This window comes from Peromyscus leucopus, chromosome 23 (genome assembly GCF_004664715.2).
Source record: "Peromyscus leucopus breed LL Stock chromosome 23, UCI_PerLeu_2.1, whole genome shotgun sequence".
NCBI classification, from domain to species: domain Eukaryota; kingdom Metazoa; phylum Chordata; class Mammalia; order Rodentia; family Cricetidae; genus Peromyscus; species Peromyscus leucopus.
Window position 1 is genome coordinate 30,910,782 of NC_051082.1, and position 21,761 is coordinate 30,932,542.

Below are 21,761 nucleotides of genomic sequence, written 5' to 3' on the forward strand. Positions count from 1 at the left end.
GTGGGGGCACTGAGAAGAGCCTGATCCTAGCTGGGCCCCACATTGTCTAACCAGGGCTTAAGCTAAGAGGACAGGTAGAAGATTATGCAAAGAGAGATTGTGCTGAGACCCAAACCCCTGGAAAACAACAGTCACGGATGCAGGACCTCAGAATCTTCTGAAGCTGATCTTCAGAGAAAAGGAAAGACAGACAGGTAGGGGGAGGGCTGGGGCTGGAAGGGAGCAGATGGAGGGTGAGGAAGGGGAATGGGGAGGGGACTGACAGAGAGACAGCCAGCAATGCACACATGCACACGGGACACGAATAGGAGGCACAAGAGTGCGCATGAGGAGATCCCAATAGCGACACAGAAAATGCCCTGTGAACAAGTTTCTCGTTCCAAGGTCTTTCTGCAGCTGGTTTGTTGAGATCCTCTTGTATCCCTCCAACCAACTCCCCACCCCTTCTCTTTTGGTTTTTCAAGACAGGGTCCTGGAACTCTTTCTGTAGACCAGGCTGGCCTGGAACCTGCCTCTGTCTCCCTTAGTGCCGGGATTAAAGGTGTGCGCCTAGCCCATCAACCCCTTTTCATGTGGATTAGTTTGACTGGGATAAAGTGCGTTCAAAACATTTTTCCCCCTCCGTGTATTTCTGGAGCCTGTCCTGGAATTCGTGAACTTGCTCTCTAGACCAGGCTGGCCTCAAACTCCCAGAGATCCGCCTGGCTCTGCCTCCCGAGTGCTGGGATCAAAGGCGTGTGCCACCGCTGTCTGGCCAAAACATTCTTCTGTAAAGATATTATTCATGGTCATCTTCACTCAACTAACAGTAAGATCAGTTCAGCCGACGCACACCACCTTGCTGGTAAGGATTCAGAAAGGGTATTTTTCAGTCTCTGCCATTACAGAGATTGAATCAAGAGAAGGGAAAGAGGAAAGCCTACGGCTGAGAATAGCCCCAAACACCTGGGGCCTCAACAACAAAAAGTCGACAGAACAGTAACGAGCACATTCGCTCTCAGAAATTAGTTTAACTGGTCCTGATAAGCTCTGGGCTTTGGAAATTTGAAAAATCTCCACGTGACTCGAATGAGCAGACAAGCCTGGGATCCACTGTGTCCTGGGGCTCGTGGCAGGAGGCAGAGGGCGAACCTGGCGTGTGCAAAACAGTCGGTCTCAGGTCAGCTTGGAACTTCGGACGCTCAGGCAGCGCTTCCAGTTTCTGCAAGCCGCCAAGGCTGAACACAAACGCTGTCCCCGGGACGCATGCGCAGTCGGGCTGGGCCTCTCGGAGCATGCGCAGTCGAGGCGCTGGAGGCTGGTGGGCGGGGCCTGGAGCCCCGCGAGGCCGCGTTCCCGGAAGTGTGGAGAGTCTCCGGCCGGTCAGCCGGTGACCCGCGTCCGGCGTCCCGGGAGCCGCACGTGGCTGCCCCGCCTCGGCCCGGGAGCGGCCACGTCGCCCTGGAGCCGCGGGTCTCGGTCGCGGAGGCCGTGTCGTCCCTGACCATCGCGGACGCGTTCGTTGCGGCCTGTGCGGGCCCCGCCCCGCCGCGCCCCGCGCTCCCCAGCCGGTTCATCTGCTCCTTCCCGGACTGCGGCGCCAGTTACAACAAAGCCTGGAAGCTAGACGCGCATCTGTGCAAGCACACGGGGGAGGTAACCTGGCCGCGGATGCGCGTGGCGAGCCCGGCGCGGGGGCTGCGTCCTGGCCTTGGCCGGGGAAGGCGATGAGCAAGGACGGGGGTCTAGGGCAGCCCTTGCCCGGGTCATCTTTAGTAGCTGGGTCGGACCGGTCGGTACCGGGATCTGGAAGTCAGCTACCTCTAGACACACCCACCCGCCCAGAGAATCTCCGCCTACTAGAGCTCCTGCAAGGGGAAGCCTAAGGTTCCCTGCAAGCAACAAGTGTGCACCCCTTTTAATTGCTGGTGGGCTTTGGTCGGGTACCAAGGCTGGGTAAGGGGTGGTCAGGTAAAGCCTTCCTGTTTGGCTTTTTCTCCGGGCCCCTCTTGGCAGACTTACCCACTACTGCCATCCCTCATAACCTCCTTTGTGACTGTACCCCCTCTTCAGTCCTTGCCCGTTCTGTTCCCACGTTTGCCCCTGTGTCCCAATCAGAGCTTGCTTTCCTTCTAGACCAGAATGCTGCACTTTGGTTGGACACTAAGCTGTGTTTATTGTCCCACAATAATTTGACTAGTATCGACCCTCCTCTGGGACTGGAGTGGAAGAAGGTTCTTGGACTGTTCAGGGCAGTACGGCTCACCTATGTCTTCCTGTCCACTGGCTGTCTAGTACTCTGATGGAGGGCTTGGTACCACCCTCCTGGATTTCAGAGTATTCCCGTAGTTAGGTACACCAGATTGGATGTTGGGACATGATATAGCTTTACTGTGGATTCACCAGATCTTCCCCTCCCCTCCCTCCTGGGTCCCAAAGGGAAATTGCTGTTAGGGCTGGGAGCTGTTTCTTTCCTCAGTTGCCCTTGCACCTATGAGCGTTTTCAACGGTGACACATTTTCCTGTATCGGTCCATATGGCACCTCTTAGTACAGACACCGAGCTCTCCTGGGATGAGACAGCCTGCTCCTTCCTCTGCCCTGAGTTCTTTTCAGCTGGTAAACTGATGCTGTGGGAGCGATGTGCAAACAGGCCACATCCACATGTGCTCATATCAAAGTAATCTTGAAAAGGGCTTTGCTGGGGAAGCCTGGTCTCTTAGAGGAGCAGGTCAGCCTGCTTATTTCAGATGCTGTCTGTCTTAGGGTTTCTACTGCTGTGCTAAAACTCCATGATCAAAAAGCAAGCTGGTGGGGGGGGTTATTAGGCTTATACTCCAGCGTTGCTGTTCATCACTGAAGAAGTCAGGACAGGAACTCAAACTGGGCAGGGTCCCGGAGGCAGGATTTGATGCAGAGGCGCCGCTTACTGGCTTGCTTCCCATGGCTTGCTCCACCCACCTTCTTATAGAACCCGGGACCAGCAGCTTGTGTCAAGTTGACACACAAAACCAGCTGTCTACCCACAAAACAAGTCTGCTTACTTCAGAGGCCTTATGAGAAGATGGGGTGTTTATGGTGTGGAACTTGGTAGAGCAAAATGAGCTCTTGCCTGCGTGTAGCAGGTGCCTTCCTGCGTGGACGCATCCCTGGAGTGGAAGTCCGCGGCGTTTGCCTACCACAGATCAGACTTAACAACAGAGCCAATGGGGTGGCTCAGTGAGGAGGGGCACTTGTCAGAGGACCTAGATTCCTGGAACTCAAGGGTAGTAGGGAAGAACTGACTCCCCAAAGTTGTCTTCTGACTTTCCCATGTATGCAGTGTACACGCACGCGCACACACACACACACACACACAGGGTCAATCAATGTACAATCTTTCCTTCCACCCCCTTCTTTTTCTCTGTGCCAGAGGCCATTTGTTTGTGACTATGAGGACTGCGGCAAGGCCTTCACCAGAGACTACCATCTGAGTCGCCATGTCCTGACTCACACCGGAGAAAAGCCGTTCGTGTGAGTAGGGGGCCCTGGCAGGATGATTGCTGATTCGTAAGTTTAGAATGGAGGATGGGCTGGTAAGTGGCTTTAGTGGGTAAAGGTGCCCGCCACCAGGCTTGATCTTGGAAGTGTTGTTCGTGGCTCCGACTGGCTCCTCTCACGAGCAGGTGACAGACAGCAGTGGTTTTGTGCTCCGGGTGTATGAAGTCCACGCCCCTCATGTGTGGTGATGGCTGCGCTCCTCTGCCCTTTCCTCCTTACCTTCCCCTGGGTGCTTGGCCCTCAGAAATGAAGCTGTGGCCCAGCTGTACTGAATGACAACCTTTCCACTCCAGTTTGCCAGGGTCCTTCTTGCCCCTGCCCGCCATTTGGTTCCGCCCGGATTTGTGACCCTGTCCTCCTGTCCTGCGTGTGTGTTTAAATGTCTGTGATCGAGTGAAGAGTGAAGAGAAGATAAGCACAAGGCGCTCACCCATTGGGCTTTCTGGGTTCTGACTGGAATGCAGAAGTAGCATTGGAAAGTGTAGGGCACTCCAGGGTCTTCAGGGACGTGGGCTCCAAACTGAAGACTGCCGTTCTCATCTTGGGGCTTCAACCCCGTGGTCCAAGACGCCTGTTTGGTGCCCAGCTTTTTCAAGGAGGGCACTGGACATGCTGTCCCCATTTACGGCACTGTGCGAGTTGAGTAGGATGGCCTGAACTTGGCCGAGGGGCCACCTCCCATTGCAGGGGCAGTGGGGAGGAGGCTCAGTATGTAACAGGCCTGCCGGGTGCTGCTGTGGCCTCTGCACTGTACCCCTCCCTCATTGTGCTCACTGATCGCCCGACTCCTTGCCCAAGCGCACAGTGTCTGAGGGAGTCTCCTCATGCAGTGAGACTGGGAAAGGGGTCCTCGTTCATTTGAGGGCCACGAACTCTTTCAAGGACAAGATTCCAACACAAGGGGAACTGGAATGGCCTAGTGATGTCCCGAGGGGACAGTGGGTCACAGTTCTGTGCAAAGCATATGTTTTACTGGAGCCAGGCTCTTCCCTTGTTGAGAACTCAGCTTATGATGACATTTCTCACAAAAGGAGGTTATTAGATTAAATTGAAGTAGTTGAACCTGGGCACCACTGCAGCCTGAGCAGCATTCAGGCGTCCGAGGCCAGTGTTTCCTCCCTTTGCCAGTGTCCAGGGACAGGTGACCCGGTGACCCAGTGTCCAGGGACGGGCGACCCAGTGTACACTTTACCCTGAGTCCAAGTGCAGAGCATTCTGATGCACATCTGTCCAAGTTGAGGCTTGCATGACATGGTTTGGCACTTGGGACTGTCCCCACCCCCACCCCACCTTTCCACTGGGCCACAGTCCCATCTTGACACTTTGGAATTTACTGAAAGGCTACTTTGTAGTGTTTTTTTGCAATCATCAGCTTTTATAAAGTAGAAGGTATAAAAGTATACAGTAGAAGATGTTCACATCTTAAAAAATAAAACTATTATTTTATGTGCATGAGTGTTTTGCCTGCATGTATTTCTGTCTCGTGTGTGTGCATGGTGCCTGTGGAGGCCAGAAGAGGGCGCCAGATCCCCCGGAAGTAGAGTTACAGACGGTTGTGAATCACCAGGTGGGTGCTGGGAACCGAACCTGGGTCCTCTGCTAGAGCAGCCGGTGCTCTTAACCGCTGAGCCCTCTCTCCAGCCCCACATGTTCACACCCTAAACCTTCTTTCGCTTTGGTGTGTCATATTTTGTTCATACAATCTCCTGCAGTTGTGAAGATAATGGCTGTAATCAGAAATTCAACACGAAATCGAACTTGAAGAAGCACGTTGAACGCAAACATGAAAATCCACAGAAACAGTATATAGTGAGTATGGCCTCATAGGTTTCAACTTCGACTATTTTTACATTTGCTACCAAAGTGAGTTTGCGTCAACCCGATTTTCTCTTGCTGAGATGTAAAGTCCGGCACTAGCTGTCCTCATCCTGCAAGCTTTCATGTTGAAAACTCCCTTGGGGCACATCTGTGTCGCTGCCGACTACCCCGGCTTCCACCCCGGCTCCACCCCAGCAGAAGCGTGCTTTTCTGACTGCCACTGCTCTTTAGTTTTTGAGATGAAGCGTTTCACAGGGACTAAGAGGGTGAAAGTTTATGTTCCCCGAGGCACTTAGGTCCTGAGAAACCGTTGTTTAATTTGAAAAAGTTTCATATTCATTTTATGTGCAGGTGTTTTGCCTGCATGTGTACCTGCACATCGCATGCATGTGGGTGCCTGTGGGGGTCAGGGGGGGTGTCGGTTCCTCCGGAACTGCAGTCAGATGGTTGAGAAGCACCAGCTGGATGTGGAATCCGCACCCGGCTCCTCTGACCCGAGCCACCTGCAGCCAAGAGGACGCCAGCATCTGCCGAGTCTCTGCCTTTACTAAACGGTGCATCTCTTTCTTCACAGTGCAGTTTTGAAGGCTGCACGAAGGCCTTTAAGAAGCACCAGCAGCTGAAGACGCATCAGGGCCAGCACACCGGCGAGCTGCTCTTCAGGTCGGTGCTTGGCCAGCACTGAGTTCAGATCGAAGGGTCCCACGCCAGGCTGGCCTGTACGCCCATGGGGACTCAGCACTTAGATTTGTTTCCATTTCCCTAACAACTAATTTTCACGTGTGGGGAACAGCTCTTGAGAGCCGGGCAGCTGTGGTTAAGCTTGAAGGGAAGGTGAGGAACTGCCTCATGAAGACATTTTCTACAAAACAGAAAGACATTTTCTACAGAACAGAAGTAACTGGGCTCCGCCTGCACTGGGCCTTTCCTGGGTACTCAGGACACATGGGGGTGGGGGGGGGGAGGTGCTCAGGTGTGGTGTCTCCCTGCACCTGGGGCTGCCCTTTGCCCAGGCGCTGCTGCAGTGACAGTGTGGTCTCAGCCACAGGCTAGTGGTTGCACCGGTGTGCGGTCTGCACTGGTGCTGAGGATGCAGCGCACTGCCCTTCCCTCAGGCACCTGAAGCCCTCGCCTGCTCCTCCCTCGCCCTTGGCTTCTGTCGTCTCGTTTCTTTTCTTTTCTTTTTCTTTTTTTTTTTTTTTTTTTTTTGGTTTTTTCGAGACAGGGTTTCTCTGTGTAGCTTTGCACCTTTCCTGGAGCTCACTTGGTAGCCCAGGCTGGCCTCGAACTCACAGAGATCCACCTGGCTCTGCCTCCCGAGTGCTGGGATTAAACGTGTGCACCACCACTGCCCAGCTCTAATACCTTTCTCTTTGTTGTTGGTGTTTTTCTGGTGCTGGGCCCCCCTGAGCTGCACCCCAGCCCGTGCTGTGTTCCCATCTGACAGTGTAGCACACTGGTCATACCACAGACCAACAGCTCAGGATGGTCCAGTGTCACCAAGTCAGCCAGCCTCCTGACGTGGTTTCTGTAGCCACAAAACGATATTTTCAGAACTATGAGAACTTTTAATTTGATGACTTAAACAAAAGATGTGTTTTGACTTAAACAAAAAGCTTGTTTTGCTCCAAAGCAGGCTAAGTCACTGGTGTTTGTATTTAGGGCTCTACTGAATATTTTGGTGACAGGTTTGGTGTGGGATCGATGGGCTGCGGTGAGGGCATCTCAGCCAAGTTCTCCACGGGAAGGGACTGGCTAACGCTTCACATGCTGCCTTCCCAGGTGCACCCAGGAGGGATGTGGGAAGCTCTTCGCCTCACCCAGCAGGCTGAAACGGCACGGGAAGGTTCACGAGGGTACGTACAGATGGTCACCATGCGGCCCTGAGGAGACCAGCAGCAGCCTGTGCTTGCCACTCGGGCTGCTTGGCATCCTTGGTCTGCCCAACGGTCACACTCAGCACCGAGAGCTGTGTGGTAAACAAAGGACACTGTTGTGTTGTTTGGGTCTTGGCCTCTTGTTGAGTTTATTAGTAACTCCTTTTGTAGACCGCTGTGCGTCTCCTTTTCTGGTTAGCTAGCTACTCTAAAGTGTGCAAAGGTTTAGCTCGTTGGCGTTAGTTCGTTGCATGCCTCAGAGCGGCACGTTTTTGAGAGGAGGAAAACTCCAGGGGATGCGGCTCCTTCCTGGCCGTCTTCAGGGTTCGCGCTGGGTGGTCAGAGCAGGCAGTGGATAACTCTTTGGTGTTTTTAACAGGCTATCTGTGTCAAAAGGGATGTTCTTTTGTGGCAAAAACGTGGACAGAGCTTTTGAAGCACATGAGAGAAGCCCATAAAGGTAGGCAGACATGGAGCTGAGGAAGAGCACTGGCCCTGGGGAGCCGATGGCATGATTTGAAAGAGTGAAATGGATACGTGTGCTGTAAGGGAGGCGTCCTGCATCATGTCGTGTGCAGTGCTGTGTGTGCTGTAAGGGAGGCGTCCTGCATCACCCGTGTGCAGTGCTGTGTGTGCTGTAAGGGAGGCGTCCTGCATCACCCGTGTGCAGTGCTGTGTGTGCTGTAAGGGAGGCGTCCTGCATCACCCGTGTGCAGTGCTGTGTGTGCTGTAAGGGAGGCGTCCTGCATCATGTCATGTGCAGTGCTGTGTGTGCTGTAAGGGAGGCGTCCTGCATCATGTCGTGTGCAGTGCTGTGTGTGCTGTAAGGGAGGCGTCCTGCATCACCCGTGTGGAGTGCTGGCTTCCTGGGCCACGGTGAGGGCTGCTGTGGGTCTCTGAGCTGCTGCAGCCATGCACTCCGCTTTCCTGGGGCTCTGCATCTCTGCAGGGCTTCTTGGGAACTGCTGCTGTGCGTCAGGACAGAGGCGGACGCCGTGACATTAATTCCGTCTGCCTAGTCACCTAGTTGGGAGCCAGGGGAGAACTTGGGGTTCAGGGCCAGTGAAGTGAGGGGTTGGTGTTCCCCGCAACCCCTGGTTTGTGGAGGTCACAGGACTGGCTGTTGTGTGGTGACAAACAGGGAAGGTGGTTAATGACTGTCTTCTCGCCAGAGGAGGTCACCTGCGCAGTGTGCCAGAAGACTCTCAAGCGCAAAGACTACCTTAAGCAGCACATGAAGACGCATGCCCCAGAGAGGGACGTGTACCGCTGTGTGCGCGAAGGCTGTGGGAGAACCTACACAACCGTGTTCAACCTGCAGAGCCACGTTCTCTCCTTCCACGAGGAAGCGCGCCCCTTCGTGTGTGAGCACGCGGGCTGTGGCAGGACGTTCGCAATGAAAGTGAGTGTCCTGCCCCCGGCTGGGGTCTCCCCATGCAGCCTGCGGAGCCCCAGGTTTGAGAGCCAGTTCTCAGGGAGAATGCAGAACACTTGAGAAACGCAGAGTCCCGGGTGCCCATTCTGACCCTGCTGGGCCAGAAGCCCTGGGGTTGGGAAGCGGACGGCTTGTTTTGACCAGTGCTCTAGACTAGTGCTTCTCAACCTTCCTAACAGTGCCACCCATTAATATAGTTCCTCGTGGGTCCTGACCCACAGGTTGAGAGCCACAGCTCTAGGGGATTCTGGCTGTGCTGAGTGGGGGAGCCAGAGTCCTTTATCTTAGAGAGCCAATACTCTGAGCTTGTAGACCATCATGCAGGGCCTGAGAAAAGAGGTGGGTAACACAGGTGGGCAACCTGGGGGCTGTGGGATCTTGGCTTGATTTTGGTCTGATTCAAGGGTCAGGTGGGAACATGGTTCCTGGCAGGGGACTGTGCAGTTTGCTTCAGCCCTGCTGGTGTCTTCAGAGCTCTTACTGTGGATTTTAAACTCGCCGAGCATAGCTCGGATCAGTCCCCACAACAGGTGCTGTGGTGACCACTGTCACCAGCCAGCAGGGCAGAGGCCAGACTTCCATCTGGTGTTTAGGATGCAGCTGAGAGATTCAGCTAAGCAAGCATGAGCTTGCAAGTTCAATCCCAGCCTTCCCTTCTCAGGAAAGGTCTAAGTCAGTAGATTGGGATGGAGCCAGTTCCCAGCATGCTCCTTGGAAGACTGTGAAAGTCACTCTGCTAAGGAGTTGAAGTCTCAGCCGGGCGGTGGTGGCGCACGCCTTTAATCCCAGCACTCGGGAGGCAGAGGCAGGTGGATCTCTGTGAGTTCGAGGCCAGCCTGGCTACCAAGTGAGTTCCAGGAAAGGCACAAAGCTACACAGAGAAACCCTGTCTCGAAAAACCAAAAAAAAAAAAAAAAAAAAGAGTTGAAGTCTCCCCTAGACTCTGGGCAGGGAGTCGGGTGGAAGTCAAATTCACACCACAGAAAGGCAGCTGTAGTTTATTGCACCATCTCACGACATTTTCATGTTAGCAGACACCAAGAGCTTGTGATTGTTTTAAAAGATTAATTAGTGGAACCAGCATGGAGGTGGTTGTGAGCCATCATGTATTTGTGGGCACTGACCCCGGGCCTCTTCGAGAGTGGCACGTGCTCTAACCATCGAGCCACCTCCAGCCCTGAACCAAGGGTTTCTGAAGTGGGCTTCTTTTTCCTGCACTGCAGCAGAGCCTCATGAGGCACAGCGTTGTGCACGATCCCGACAAGAAGGGGATGAAGGCCAAAGTAAGTGGAGCTGCTTGCCCCTGTCCGTCCCCCGCCTGTGTCGTCGTCGTCCCCCCCCCTCCTGGGTATGTCCGCCTGCTGAAGGTGCGACTCCATCAAGGACTGTCACTGTTGGGGTGTCGTTGTGATGCAGGAAGTTCTGATGGGGAGTTCAGTGTCTCTTTCCTTACTCCCAAAGGTAAAACTGCCTCGAGCAAGACGGAGCTTGGCCTCTCGCCTCAGTGGGTACTTCCCTCCTAAAAGGAAACAAGAGCCAGGCTCCTCCATGCCCACAAGTGCAGAGTCCAGCAGCAGCCCGCAAGGCAAGATGCTCCCGACAGCTGCATCACTTACCCTCCACTAGGCACCCCTGGCCGCGTGAGCGACTCCAGGGCAGCCAGCAGGGCTTCTGCAGAGCCTGGGTTTGTTTATTAAAATCACTGACACAGAACGTCTGACTCCGTGGTCCTGTGGTCTTTGCTCGAAGTGTCCCTTCTCTCGGCCTCTTGAGATTCTCTGTACGCCTTCTCTTCTTTCCTGCTCAAGGGACGGAAAACACATGTGGAGGCGGTTCCTCCCCTGACGGCTTTCGGTCTGCTTGAGAAGGTTGCTAGTCCAGGCATAGTCTGGAGAATCTGGTTCAGTATCTCATCCTACAAAGGACAGCAGTGCAAGATTAGTTTAAACCTCGTGTCTCTGATGCTGTGGTGAGACTGAGCATGCGCCCTGGAGCTGCTGTGACAGGCTGGTCAGGGTCTGCACAGGAACTCCATGTCTGCACGTAACTACCACTGGCGCCTGCAGCCCCCCCGCTCCGCGCTGCCACAGCCCCAGGGGCTACAGCTAGGAACCTGTGCTCTCCCAAAGTCAGGCACTGGGGTTGGGTCTTGGCAGAGTACCTTCCTAATTCTGGAGGGAGGGAGGGAGGGAGGTTGGTTGGTTCCACCTGGACTCCACAAAGTCGGAAGCAGTTGAGTTGTGCCCTGTGAGTATGATGCAGGCAGCCTGGGTTGAAATCCCACTGTACCATGCCGCCTTTGGTGGTGGGAAAGTGAGCTTGGCTTAAAGGCCACGCAGCATGGACACTCCAGGGATGCTAAGAATGGAGTTCTCCAGAGAACAGGTGAATGGAAGAGTCTCCTGTGAACCATCTACTTTTTATATTTTAAATGTTAGCTATTTGGCAGTTTTAAAAAGACAATATAGCTTTTATATTACAATTTTAAAAAAATGTGTATGGGTGTTCTGCCTGCATGTATGTATGTATGTATGTATGTGCACCACGTGTGTGTGGTGCCCACAGAGGCCAGAAGAGGGCATCAGAGTCCCTGGAACGGGAGTTTCGGACTTGTGAACTGCCATGTGGACGCTGGGGACAGAATGTGGGTCCTTGGTAAGAGCAGTGGGTGCTCTTGACTACAGAGCCATTTCTCTGGTCCCCAGAACAGTTTCCAGGGGACAGGTTTGCTATGACGGAAAACACAGTAAGTGTACACAGTTGGACACTAGGAAGCTGGCACCACACAGGGCGGTAGAATCACTAGTCGGTTTCTTTGCTTGTCAGGGTCTTCCCAGTTCTCCTATAACTTTTTGCATCAGACAAGCAGGGCCCAGCAGGTGCTCACACCTCACCGTCTCTTTCTCTGGCCGGTCAGCACTCTCCTTCTTCTTTACTGTGACTTGAACGTGGTATCTTTTCTCAATCCACTGCTGAATCTGTTTACTCTTGGTGTCCAGATCATGCTGTCCAATATTTGAAGAAAAAACGAGTTCCTTTACCACAGCTGGCCCTGGTGGAAACAGTGAAGTTTACTGCTGGGTCTGTTTACTGCTCTGACCTCAGCTTCCGCCCACGGGTGACTCTGACAGCCTTCATCTCACTCCAGCCTCGTGGACCACCAGCTGCTTTTTAGTGGGGCAGACAGGCATAAAGGTGTGTGTTTTTCATGTGCTAAATAATAGTTCCTATCTGCTAAGGGGTGTGTGTGTGTGGTCGGGACAACCTCACCACCTTGAGAAAAGGTCTCGATTACACACTACACCAGGGGCACTGGCCTGTGAGCCTCCGGGACTCTCCTGTCTCCTGCTCCCATCTCCCCAGGGGGCAGGCTTGGAGTGCACACACCGGTGCTGCTGAGACTTTCACACTCACACTTGTGCACAAGCACTCTGACCCAGTGACCCCGCCCCCACGCCCCGTGTTAGACTGAGCGATGAATCTGGAGGAAGATCATCCGAGAGAAACATGGGCCCAGTAGGTAACTCAGAGATGCGGCTCAGACGGCAGAAGGGCAACCTTAGGACGTTCAGTGGCTCCTCACTGTCACTGCGCTGACCATCCGTGTGACAGTACTGGGAACAGAGGAGCCACATCTGGTGCTGCCATGGCAGCCTGGCCCATTCAGGTTCACAGAACCCAGAGTACACATGAGCATTCCTAAGACTGAAGAACTGGGGAGAGGCCAGATGCTGTGGGATGGATTAACCAATCAGATCAGTTCCTAATAGCTTACCCACAGCTATCCTGTGGAAATGGGATGTGCATTTAAAAAAGAAAAGATTTATTTATTACATATAGTGTTCTGCCTGCAGGCCAGAAGAGGGCGCCAGATCTCATTATAGATGGTTGTGAGCCACCATGTGGTTGCTGGGAACTGAACTCAGATCCTCTGGAAGAGCAGCCCTAATCTCCGAACCATCTCTCCAGCCCCTGGGATATGCCATTTTAAAAAACATAATTTGCATACTGTTTCTGAACATCTGTCATATTAACATTGGCTAAAGTCCATGAGAGCACACAGGGACATCACTTGGGAGGGTAGAAGAGGCTTCAACTTTTTGGTAATGTTTAAAATCTGAATCACAGATTCACTGATTTTGGATGATAGACAATTATTACCTTTTCTTTTTTCTCTCTCTCTTTCTTTTTTTCCTTTCTGTTTTTTTTTTTTTTTCTCGAGACAGGATTTCTGTGTGTAACATCCCTAGCCCTCGTAGCCCTCAATTTGTGGACCAAACTGGCCTCTGCCTCCTGAGTGCTGGGATTAAAGGCATGCGCCACCACACCTGGCTTTATTACCTTTTCTTATAGGCCTTTAAAGGTTTTAGCACCCCCTTGTTTCCCACCAGTTGGCTCCGGGTCTCCATCAGAGTGAGGTGAAGCCCGACTCTCCAGGCTCTGCAGTCTCTCCCCATGTTCTGACTGGGACATGGGCTGGCATGCTGACTCCTGACCCCTGGTTAGCTTCCTATGAAGGTCTGTTTTCATGTTAGCGTCCCTGGGGTGTTAGAAAGCAGCTAGCTTTTCTTTCCTCACAGCGCTCGGCCTCCTACAGTGGGGCCAGCCCCCAATCCTCGTCACGGTGCGAAGCCCATGGAGCAGCCAGTCTTCCATACCCGGGAGCCGGAAAAGTCAGCCGTTCCTCACTTAATGCCCAGTGCCTGGCCTCCGGGTGGCTTCCGTGACAGGTGCCCGAAGGCGATGGCCATGTGCACAGGCCTACTGTGAACCCTTTCAGGATTTACAAAGTGCTTAAAAAGCAAATGACAGGAAGGAGGCTGGACGTGGAGAGCATCTCTTTCAAGTGCGGCTTCGAAGCCCCAGCGGCCACACGGCTCGCCAGTGCATCTGCAGCCCAGGCTACAAGATGAAGATGACTTCTGTCACTTTGGTCTGCGTACCTTGTTTCTCCCTGCACTTGACAGGTTTAAAAGAAGAGGGGATGGACATGGGACATCAAAAACGAGGGGGAAGGAACGGGAATGGGGTGAAGGAGGAGCCAGCCTCCCTGCAATGACGGCGAGACCAGCCATGTCAGTTTCCAGTTTCTCACGCCCCACCGACACCGTGGCCCACACAAGAGTGGAGGGCTGCTGTGATGTTCTGAAGCAGTGGTTCTCACCCTTCCTGACGCTGTGCCCTTTAATACAGTTCCTCATGTTGTGGGGACCCCAACCCTAACATTACCTCATTGCTACTTCACAACTGTGATCTTACTATCTTGAACTGCAATGTAAATCTGATATGGAACCCCTGTGGAAAGGGGGTCTCGATCTACAGGTTGAGAACCACTGTTCTGATGTAGTCAAGGCACAAACATCAAACACCTACCAGTTTTGGGGTTGGCCTTTTCGTCTTCCCGCAGCCTTAGCCGCTCCTGGTGGATCTGTGCTCCGGTCATGAGCTGGTACTCCGGTGGCTCTGAGCTGGTGTTCTTCTTCACCAGCCTCAAGTCCTGCTGGTCCATGAGTCTGATTACATCCGCTCGGTGCATCACCCCCAGGTCGCTGCCTTTCTCATCCAGGACGCGGATAACCCGCTCGCTAATTTTCCTGCCAGTGTTAGTGAAAGCATCTTTCCTCTTCTGTCTCTTCTGCCCGTGGCTGTCTTCAGCAGTACTAAAGCGTTCTGTAGAAACCAGGTACCAGAGCTTCGGGGTGGAGGCGGTCAGGGGCAGCTGTGCCGGGGCTGGCTTCATGATGTGTTTTCTGAAACATCTTCCAACTGAGGTTTGTAGCATCAGCCTGTTCAGAAGAACAGCCATCCTGACAAAGAAACAGGGAATGAGTATTACAACTCAATCACTGATGCCATGGTCTGCTAGTATGGTTCAGTGTGGTGCAGGTGAGGCTGTGCAGCCAGCCTCATGGCACACAGACCACCAGATCCACGTGTAGGAAGGCAACACCAACACATGGACTGTTGGCTGGCGCTGTCCCTGGTGCAGCCGGAGACCAGACTGAGCAGCACGCCATGGTTCTTTGATCTCTACTCTTCTCCCTTACTCATAACTGTTTTTCCTAGATCCTATAGTGCCAGCTCCAAAGTGACGCTATCTAAGGGTTTGTCTGTGAGGACGAGGTAGAAATGCCATCTCAGGGGCTGCAGAGTTGGCTCTGATATTAACAGTTCTCTGCTCTCCCAGAGGACCTGGGCTAGATTCCCAGCACCCACATGGCGTCCAGATGTTCAACTGTAACTCTAGTTCCGAGGATCTGACACCCTCTCCTGGCCTCTGAGCGGACTGCACACATGTAGTACACAACCATACATTCAGGCAAGCACTTGTAAAATAGAAGAAATGCAAAAAAAAAAAATGTAACGGCACTTCAATTTTTTTAAAAAATTCTTCTTTACCACAATCAAACAATAAAATGTGCTGCTCTCACTTTTCATGGTAACTTCTTGCACACGCCTTTAATGCCTGCAACTCGGGAGGCAGAGGCAAGTAGATCTCTGAGTTCCAGGCCAGCCTGGGCTACAACAGTAAGACCCTGTCTCAGGAAAAAAAAATCACAAATTCATAATTATTATTATTCAGAATCTTTATAGGTGCCTGGGAATCTGGCTCAGTGGTAGAGCATTTGCCTAAAATGTGCAAGGCCTGGGTTTAATCCTCAGCACCGAGACACAGGAGCAAGAATCTTGGGAAAAGTGTGTGGAGAAACAATGGAAATGAACAGCACCTGCTGAGACCGGTTTCCCCCTCCACCCACAACCGGCGAGGATCTGCTACCAAGTGGCCAGTGGGCCGTCCGCAAGCACTGCCGCGCAGCTCTTGGGTCTTTTTAATGATCATAGTCTGGTCCTGACAGGTACTCAGTTTCCAGATTTCCCTGAACACATCATCATTTTGTTTGGTGGTGACGTTTCATTTACAGTTTGGCATCATGAAGGAGCTCCCTCTAGCCAGTTATATAATTTAAACATTAAGGAAAATGGCTGTAATTCCTTTCAACATTGAAAATGCAAACATCTATTAGGCTGCTAATCGCCACTGTGTGTCACTGTCACACGCCAGCTCCACTGGAAACCGAAAGAGCTGAGCATTTATTGTCTTTTTAGGAAAAACTGTGCCTGTCTATGTTGATGAGGAAAAGCTCTCTTCCAAGTATGGAGCTAATATAATACTAAAATCATCATCATCATCATCATCACCATCACCACCACCATTTTGCCACCAATGAAAATGGCACATTTAAGCAACAGTCAAACACCTCCAGGTACAAGGATGATGCAAGGCGGTCTCACACACACCGGATTAAATATGTAAAGTACTCTGCTGAGGAAGACACTGACTGTCACCTTCATGACCTTCAGAGTGGCATCCCCACCAGAGGACAACTGCACACCCCAGGCACGTCTCCTTTGAGGAGCTACTGAAAACACCAGTGCTTCCCACAACACAGCCTTGTCCCGAGGTCATCCAGAGCTGGCCTGCCTCTCCACAGCGCTTCAAGTACAAGGCCAGGTCCAGGGAGGAGTGACCAGGAAAACACCCCAGGGAAGTGAAATCACAAATCCAGATCGTGAGACAAGGCTTGGTGAGGATGGAAAGCTAATTTTGAATAAAAAGACAAGGGAATTACAGAAGGAAATGTGTTCGAGAAAAATCCTCCGAAAAGACTAATTGGGGAAACAGAAATGCAGATTAGGTATTTGGAACTATCCAAAAGTACCACTGATATTCTCAGTGTGAAAATCAAATTCCCAGGAAAGAAACACTGATGTATTTAGGATCACGACTGGAAATGGCGCAGCAGGAAATAGGAGTTAGACGACGCTATTATGGCAACATTTACTGACGCTGGCTACATGGCTGCTAGTTCTTCATCTCCCATTCTTTGGTTTAAATTACTTTTGTAATTAAAGTTTAAAGAAAACAAACAAGAATTAATGGCCTAAAAGAAGTGGGCATGTCAGTGCACTAATCCAGCCTGCAGATCATGTTCGTCTTACTGAAACAGACAGCTGGCTTTGTGTGCTGTCCTGGTTAGATCTTTGGGGATTTTTGTTTTTTATTTTTATTTTTATTTTATTTATTTATTTATTTATTTATTTATTTATTTATTTATTTATTTTTTTGAGACAGGGTCTCTCTGTGTAACTGCTCTGGCTGTCCTGGAACTAGGTTTGTAGACTATGCTGGCCTCGAACTTACAGAGACCCCCCTGCCTCTGCCTCCCGAGTGCTGGGATTAAAGTGTGTGCCGCCACTGCTGAGAAGTCCTGGTTAGTCCTTTGTCCACCTGAGTCATCTTTGTCTTGATGACCTTTGTCCCAGAGTCATCTGGGAAGAGGGAACCTCAGTTGAGTAAATTCCTCCTTCAGGTTGGCCTGTGGGCAAGGCTGTGGGGGCATTTTTCTTGATTGATGATTAATGTAGGAGGGTCCGGCCCACTGTGGGCGGTGCCACTCCTGGGCAGGTGGTCCTGGGCGTGTAAAAGGCAGGCTGAAAACAAAATGGGGAGCCGGCCAGTGAGACTGTTCCTCTGTGGGGTTACTTGTTTCTGCGCCCGGGTTCTTGCCCTAACTTCCCTCAATGATGGACTATGATCGGGACCTGCAAGCCAAACAAACCCTTTCTTCTCCAAATCTTTGCGTTTTGGTTATGACGTAACTGTCCGATGTGCCTGGGCACCCTCGCCACGGTGCCGGTACAGAGGTCAAAGGGCAACCTTCTGGAATTAGTTCTCTCCCTCCACTTTTATGTAGGTTCCAGGCACTGAATTCCGTTTTTCTCTGCTTTGGCTACTGAGCCATCTCTTCAACCTGATGGTACTGATTTTTATTTACGCATTTTTTTGAGACAGGATCTCACTGTGTAGACCAGGCTGGCCTCCAATTCACAAGAGATCAGCCTGCCTCTGCCTCTCGAGTGAGGGCCAGGACTGAAGCCGTGTACCACCACACCTGGCCTGACACGAATCTGTACCGTTTATTTACTCACTGGTTTCCTGTATCGTTCGTTACACTCCGTAGTCACGAGCTTACCGACACCTATCCACTCCAGAAGGAACGGGTTCTGAGTAGATTCAATCTTTCGTGAACTCAACTCTGGCGTCCTGCTCTAACTATGAATTTTCTCACCCTCACTTCCAGGAGGAGTTTCAAACGTCCTGGCAAGGGTGACGCACGCCGTTAGTCCCAGCACTTCGGAAACTGAGGCAGGTGGATCTCCATAAATTCGAGATCAGCTTGGTTTACAGAGTGAATTCCAGGACAGCCAGGGCTTACGGAGGGAGGCCCTGTTTCAATAACAAAACAAAACAAAACAAAACAAAACAAAACAAAACAAAACAAAACAAAAAAACAAAACAAAACAAAACAGAACAGAACAGCCTCACAGGGCGTCTCTAAGGGTCGGCAGCGGGAACGCCCACCCGAGGGACACGCCCACCCAAGGGACACGCCCACCCGGAAGCCAGAAACACCCACCCGCCCCGCCCCCACGAGCCCCAGGCCGGGCGCGCGCGCGTGCGCACGTCGCGGCGAAAATGGCCGGGATCGCGGGTCGGTGGCTCGGGAGGGCGGCAGCTGAGTTGACCCCGAAGCCTGGGGCCACCGTGCCCGGTCCGCCTGGGGCGCTCTGCATACACTGTCCCCAGGACACGTCCTCCCGCCTCAATCCCGGGCCGCCGAGCCCTCGCCTTAGCCCTACCTGGGCCGGGGACGGCGAGCGGGAAGAACCAGCAGATCGGTACACGGGCTCCGCGGATTGACCGCGTCGGCTTCCGTAGCGGGCGGAACTTCCCGAGTCCTTAAAGGGAAGGTCCGCTGATAGAATAAAGTCCTCCGGAAAGAAAAAAGAAAATTTAAAAAAAGGTACAGAAGTTCTGAGGAAGAAACTGAGGAAATTGCTGCGTACTCACCTTCTGCTGCTCCTGAGGACGTTAAAATGTGCAGTCCCCAGAGCAGTCACTGCATCGCGTTCGCCAGTTACATTAATACCAACTTAATAAAGTACTAAATGCCTGGTGCAATGTTCCAGAAACATCAGAACCAGCTCTCTGCGGTATGGAATACTGCCATCTGCATACGAGCAGATCAGGCTCGTGAAAGCTCTGGGTAGCAAGGTATAAACCTCTCTCCCAAGACCACTCTCTGCCGACGAAAAGTGATGGATTCAGGCTCAAGCGCTGTCAGAACTGGGAGACATCAGCGCCCGTCCACAGGCGGATGAGTCAGGAGGAGGGCAGCCTGAAGCTTCACGCCCCTCTGTGTCACACCTGCTGGCTCCTGGGGCTGGCACCCGCGCCACCAGGCCGCTAACTGCCCCCTACTTTGGCGTCAAGTTCTTCAACAGGGGATTCCTTAGCGGGGGTACCTACATTCCTTTTATGTAGGGAAGCCATAGTATTTGTAGGCCGCGTGTTAAACAAGGCAAGACCACGTCGTCTTACTTAATTCTCACCAAATAACTCAGCCAGGGTAATATCTGATTATAACCATTACTCTTGCATCAGGAAACTAGGGAAGCCTTAAATAGCTTCTTGAGAGCCACATCTAAGTCTTCCTTTTCTCGTCAGATCACAGCCTCTGGCACATGAGCCTTGTATCTGGCCAGGGCTGGGGCCTGCATGTCAGCCATTTCCAAGTGAAATGAAGAATTAGAGGCCCTTTTTATTCTGCCAGAATTAGTCCTCATCAGGAAGATGGAAGAATAGCTGTGGGGATAAAGTATGGACCCCACCCTCTGGGTAGATGGGTTCACACCGGCTGTAAGTGCCCACGTTTGTGGTAACATTTATAGAAGTACCATACTTATAAACACATATCGTGTATCAATTTAGTTTAATCCTCAAGACACCCTCATGAGCTACTGCTGTTATTACCCATTTCATAGATGAGCAGACTGAAACATGAAGATGTTATGTAACTTGTCCCAACATCACATAATCAGCAGAGTCAAGCATGTAAAAAGAAGGCTGGGAAGCTCAGTGGTTAAGAGGGTATTCCTCTTGCAGAGGGACTGGGTTCTGTCCCCAGCACCCACAACTCCAGTAACTCCAGTTCCTAGGATGCCAGTGCCTTGGAGGCACCTGCATGCATGTGGTGTACATGCAAATGTGCACGCACACACACACACAAACATAAATAAAAATAACTTTAAAAAGATTTTAAAAGAACAAAAAAAGAGTGAAGGGGATTGGGAAATAGTTCAGTGACAGGTCTCTCTCTCTCTCTCTTATAATAATGCTGTCTCTCGTTTCTCTCTCATAAGAATGCTGTCTCGTGGCTCCACAAAAAGTCCTGTCAGGATGTAATTTAAACTAAGAGTCGGCAGGTCTGTAAGTTCTCAACATTTTTTTTTCCAAATTTCACTTTTATTAAAAAGGTCATGCTGGGCAGTGGTGGCGCACACCTTTAATCCCAGCATTCAGGAGGCAGAGACAGGACGATCTTTTGTGAGTTTGAGGCCAGCCTCCTCGATAGAGCGAGTTCCAGGACAGCCAGGGCTACATAGAGAAACCCTGTCTTGGGGGTGAGGGGTGGGGAAGGTCTCCATGGAAACTCTTTCAAAAACTCTGTCTCGAATTAATTTCAGAACAAGTGGTCCTTATACACCAAAGAGAAGGACACTGATGTCCATGGCAAGCCTGCCAAGGAGTCCAACCTCCCAGAGGAGCTGCCAGGCCACCCAGGGCAGCCAGGACACCCGTGAGGGCACCCTGGGAGAAGCCGATGAAGAAAGGGTCCGAGCGTGCACACACCGGTATACCTTCCCTCTTACTTGGTACTTACTGCGGGGTGGTGGTGCAGAACAGATTGGAAGAGAGGCGGAGTACACAGCTTAAAAAAAAAAAAAAAACAAACAAACAAACAAACAAAAAACAACAACAACAAAAAACCAACCACATACTAGTAAAATTCTTGGGTTTATTTTGAAATTGTATAGATGCTGTCGAGCCTGCGTGGGTCCATGGCAGTGCCTCTGTCAATACAGAGTGGGTTTAATGGCTGAGAAGACACACCCTCACCTTCTGCCTACCGATATGGCGATAGGGATGTAGGAGACAAGATGTGTTGGGGTGGGGTGGGCTTTGGCCGAGTGTTAGGAAAAGCGTTCAAGATTTCCTGAAGACAGCCAGCCCCATACAATGAGACCACCATTGTGAACCCATCAGTCTAGCATCATAAACTGTCATGCTAGGTCATCATGTCAACCATTTACTCTCAGGCGGGATCATGGCTCACCCACTCGAACCTGTGAACACCAATATGTTGAATAACAAAACAAAATAAAACGAAAACATCGGTAGTTTAGCTGCGCTTTCAACCTGAATCGGACTTGAGAATCACCCTTCGTATGACTTACATTTATTACGTTTCTGCTTAGGCAGGTCCCCCAGGAGACCTGGAGAGCATCTGGCAGCCACATCTGTGTTGCAGCCCTTCATATTCCCTAAGACTGAAGTTAGATCCATGATACATTTCTTCATCATGTAGGAAGTCCCTCACACTCCAGATCAAGTATTTCTTTGGTCAAAAACTGATGACGCCAATTATTAAAACACACCCATAACTGTAAATGAGCACAGTAAGCATGTCGGAGTCTACACACCATGATGAATGTTTCAAAAGCTTTCATGTGTGTTAAAGGCAATGTTTACAAATGGAGACGCATTTCTTTTCCATGCATAGTCTTTTTGCTCAGCTGAATGAAGCAGAAATGGGTTCAAATGTCTCCTTTGGAAAAGCAAGATGGTGGGTTTTGGAGTGATTTAGCTAACTTTCATCATTGTGTGTGTGTGTGTGTGTGTGTGTGTGTGTGTGTGTGCACAAATGTGTAGGACCAGTGGACCAGAAATCAGTGTTGGGTGTTGTTCCTCAGGCACTATCCTTTTCACAAATTTTGACCATCTCTCATTGACCTGGACCTCTCCCACTAGGCTAGGCTGGCTGGGCAGGAGGCCCAAGGATCTTCCTGTCGCTGCCTCCTCAGCCCCAGGATTGCCAGTGTGCACCACAACACCCAGCTCTTTATATGGGTGCTGGGAATTGAACTCAGGTCCTCACACTGGCAAGCACTTTATCAACTGAGCTATGTCCTCAGACCCAACTGCCTTCA

General features: G+C 51.5%; 2 protein-coding genes and 1 long non-coding RNA gene across 6 annotated transcripts; 2 read left to right on the top strand and 1 right to left on the bottom strand.

Moving 5' to 3' along the window:
* Positions 1–1,245: 1,245 nt before the first annotated feature.
* Positions 1,246–10,368, top strand: Gtf3a (general transcription factor IIIA). The gene is made up of 9 exons (XM_028878018.1): positions 1,246–1,635; positions 3,391–3,491; positions 5,231–5,327; positions 5,911–5,999; positions 7,119–7,192; positions 7,593–7,673; positions 8,386–8,615; positions 9,872–9,931; positions 10,110–10,368. The coding sequence occupies exons 1-9, from the start codon at positions 1,246–1,248 to the stop codon at positions 10,272–10,274; spliced, it is 1,287 nt and encodes a 428-aa protein (XP_028733851.1). The 3' UTR covers positions 10,275–10,368.
* Positions 10,318–18,971, bottom strand: Mtif3 (mitochondrial translational initiation factor 3). Of its 4 annotated transcripts, XM_028878030.2 has the most exons (5): positions 18,351–18,971; positions 16,132–16,248; positions 14,022–14,455; positions 11,543–11,700; positions 10,318–10,563 (listed from the first exon to the last, which is right to left on the bottom strand). In XM_028878030.2, exons 3-5 carry the CDS (start codon positions 14,452–14,454, stop codon positions 10,348–10,350), a joined length of 807 nt encoding a protein of 268 aa, XP_028733863.1. In that variant the 5' UTR covers position 14,455; positions 16,132–16,248; positions 18,351–18,971; the 3' UTR covers positions 10,318–10,347. The 4 variants fall into 4 exon arrangements, with proteins under 4 accessions (XP_028733863.1, XP_028733866.1, XP_037054269.1 ...); XM_028878033.2 differs by lacking the exon at positions 16,132–16,248 and having other exon boundaries at positions 18,351–18,970; XM_037198374.1 differs by lacking the exons at positions 16,132–16,248; positions 18,351–18,971 and adding an exon at positions 17,780–17,897.
* A 1,216-nt stretch (positions 18,972–20,187) lies between these two features.
* Positions 20,188–20,956, top strand: LOC119086567. The gene is made up of 2 exons (XR_005089873.1): positions 20,188–20,405; positions 20,589–20,956. It is a non-coding gene; the product is annotated as an uncharacterized LOC119086567 (long non-coding RNA).
* Positions 20,957–21,761: the final 805 nt, after the last annotated feature.

What these genes read in the sequence shown, in the direction of transcription:
- Gtf3a (XM_028878018.1), top strand. Translation starts at nt 1,246, where the DNA reads ATGCGCAGTCGGGCTGGGCCTCTCGGAGCATGCGCAGTCGAGGCGCTG. An exon ending in ACCGGAGAAAAGCCGTTCGT is followed by an intron (nt 3,492 to 5,230) that starts GTGAGTAGGGGG and finishes AATCTCCTGCAG; the next exon opens with TTGTGAAGATAATGGCTGTA. An exon ending in AGAAGGGGATGAAGGCCAAA is followed by an intron (nt 9,932 to 10,109) that starts GTAAGTGGAGCT and finishes TTACTCCCAAAG; the next exon opens with GTAAAACTGCCTCGAGCAAG.
- Mtif3 (XM_028878030.2), bottom strand. Translation starts at nt 14,454, where the DNA reads ATGGCTGTTCTTCTGAACAGGCTGATGCTACAAACCTCAGTTGGAAGA. An exon ending in AAAGGCCAACCCCAAAACTG is followed by an intron (nt 11,701 to 14,021) that starts GTAGGTGTTTGA and finishes TGTTTCCACCAG; the next exon opens with GGCCAGCTGTGGTAAAGGAA. An exon ending in ACCGGCCAGAGAAAGAGACG is followed by an intron (nt 10,564 to 11,542) that starts GTGAGGTGTGAG and finishes TGTCCTTTGTAG; the next exon opens with GATGAGATACTGAACCAGAT.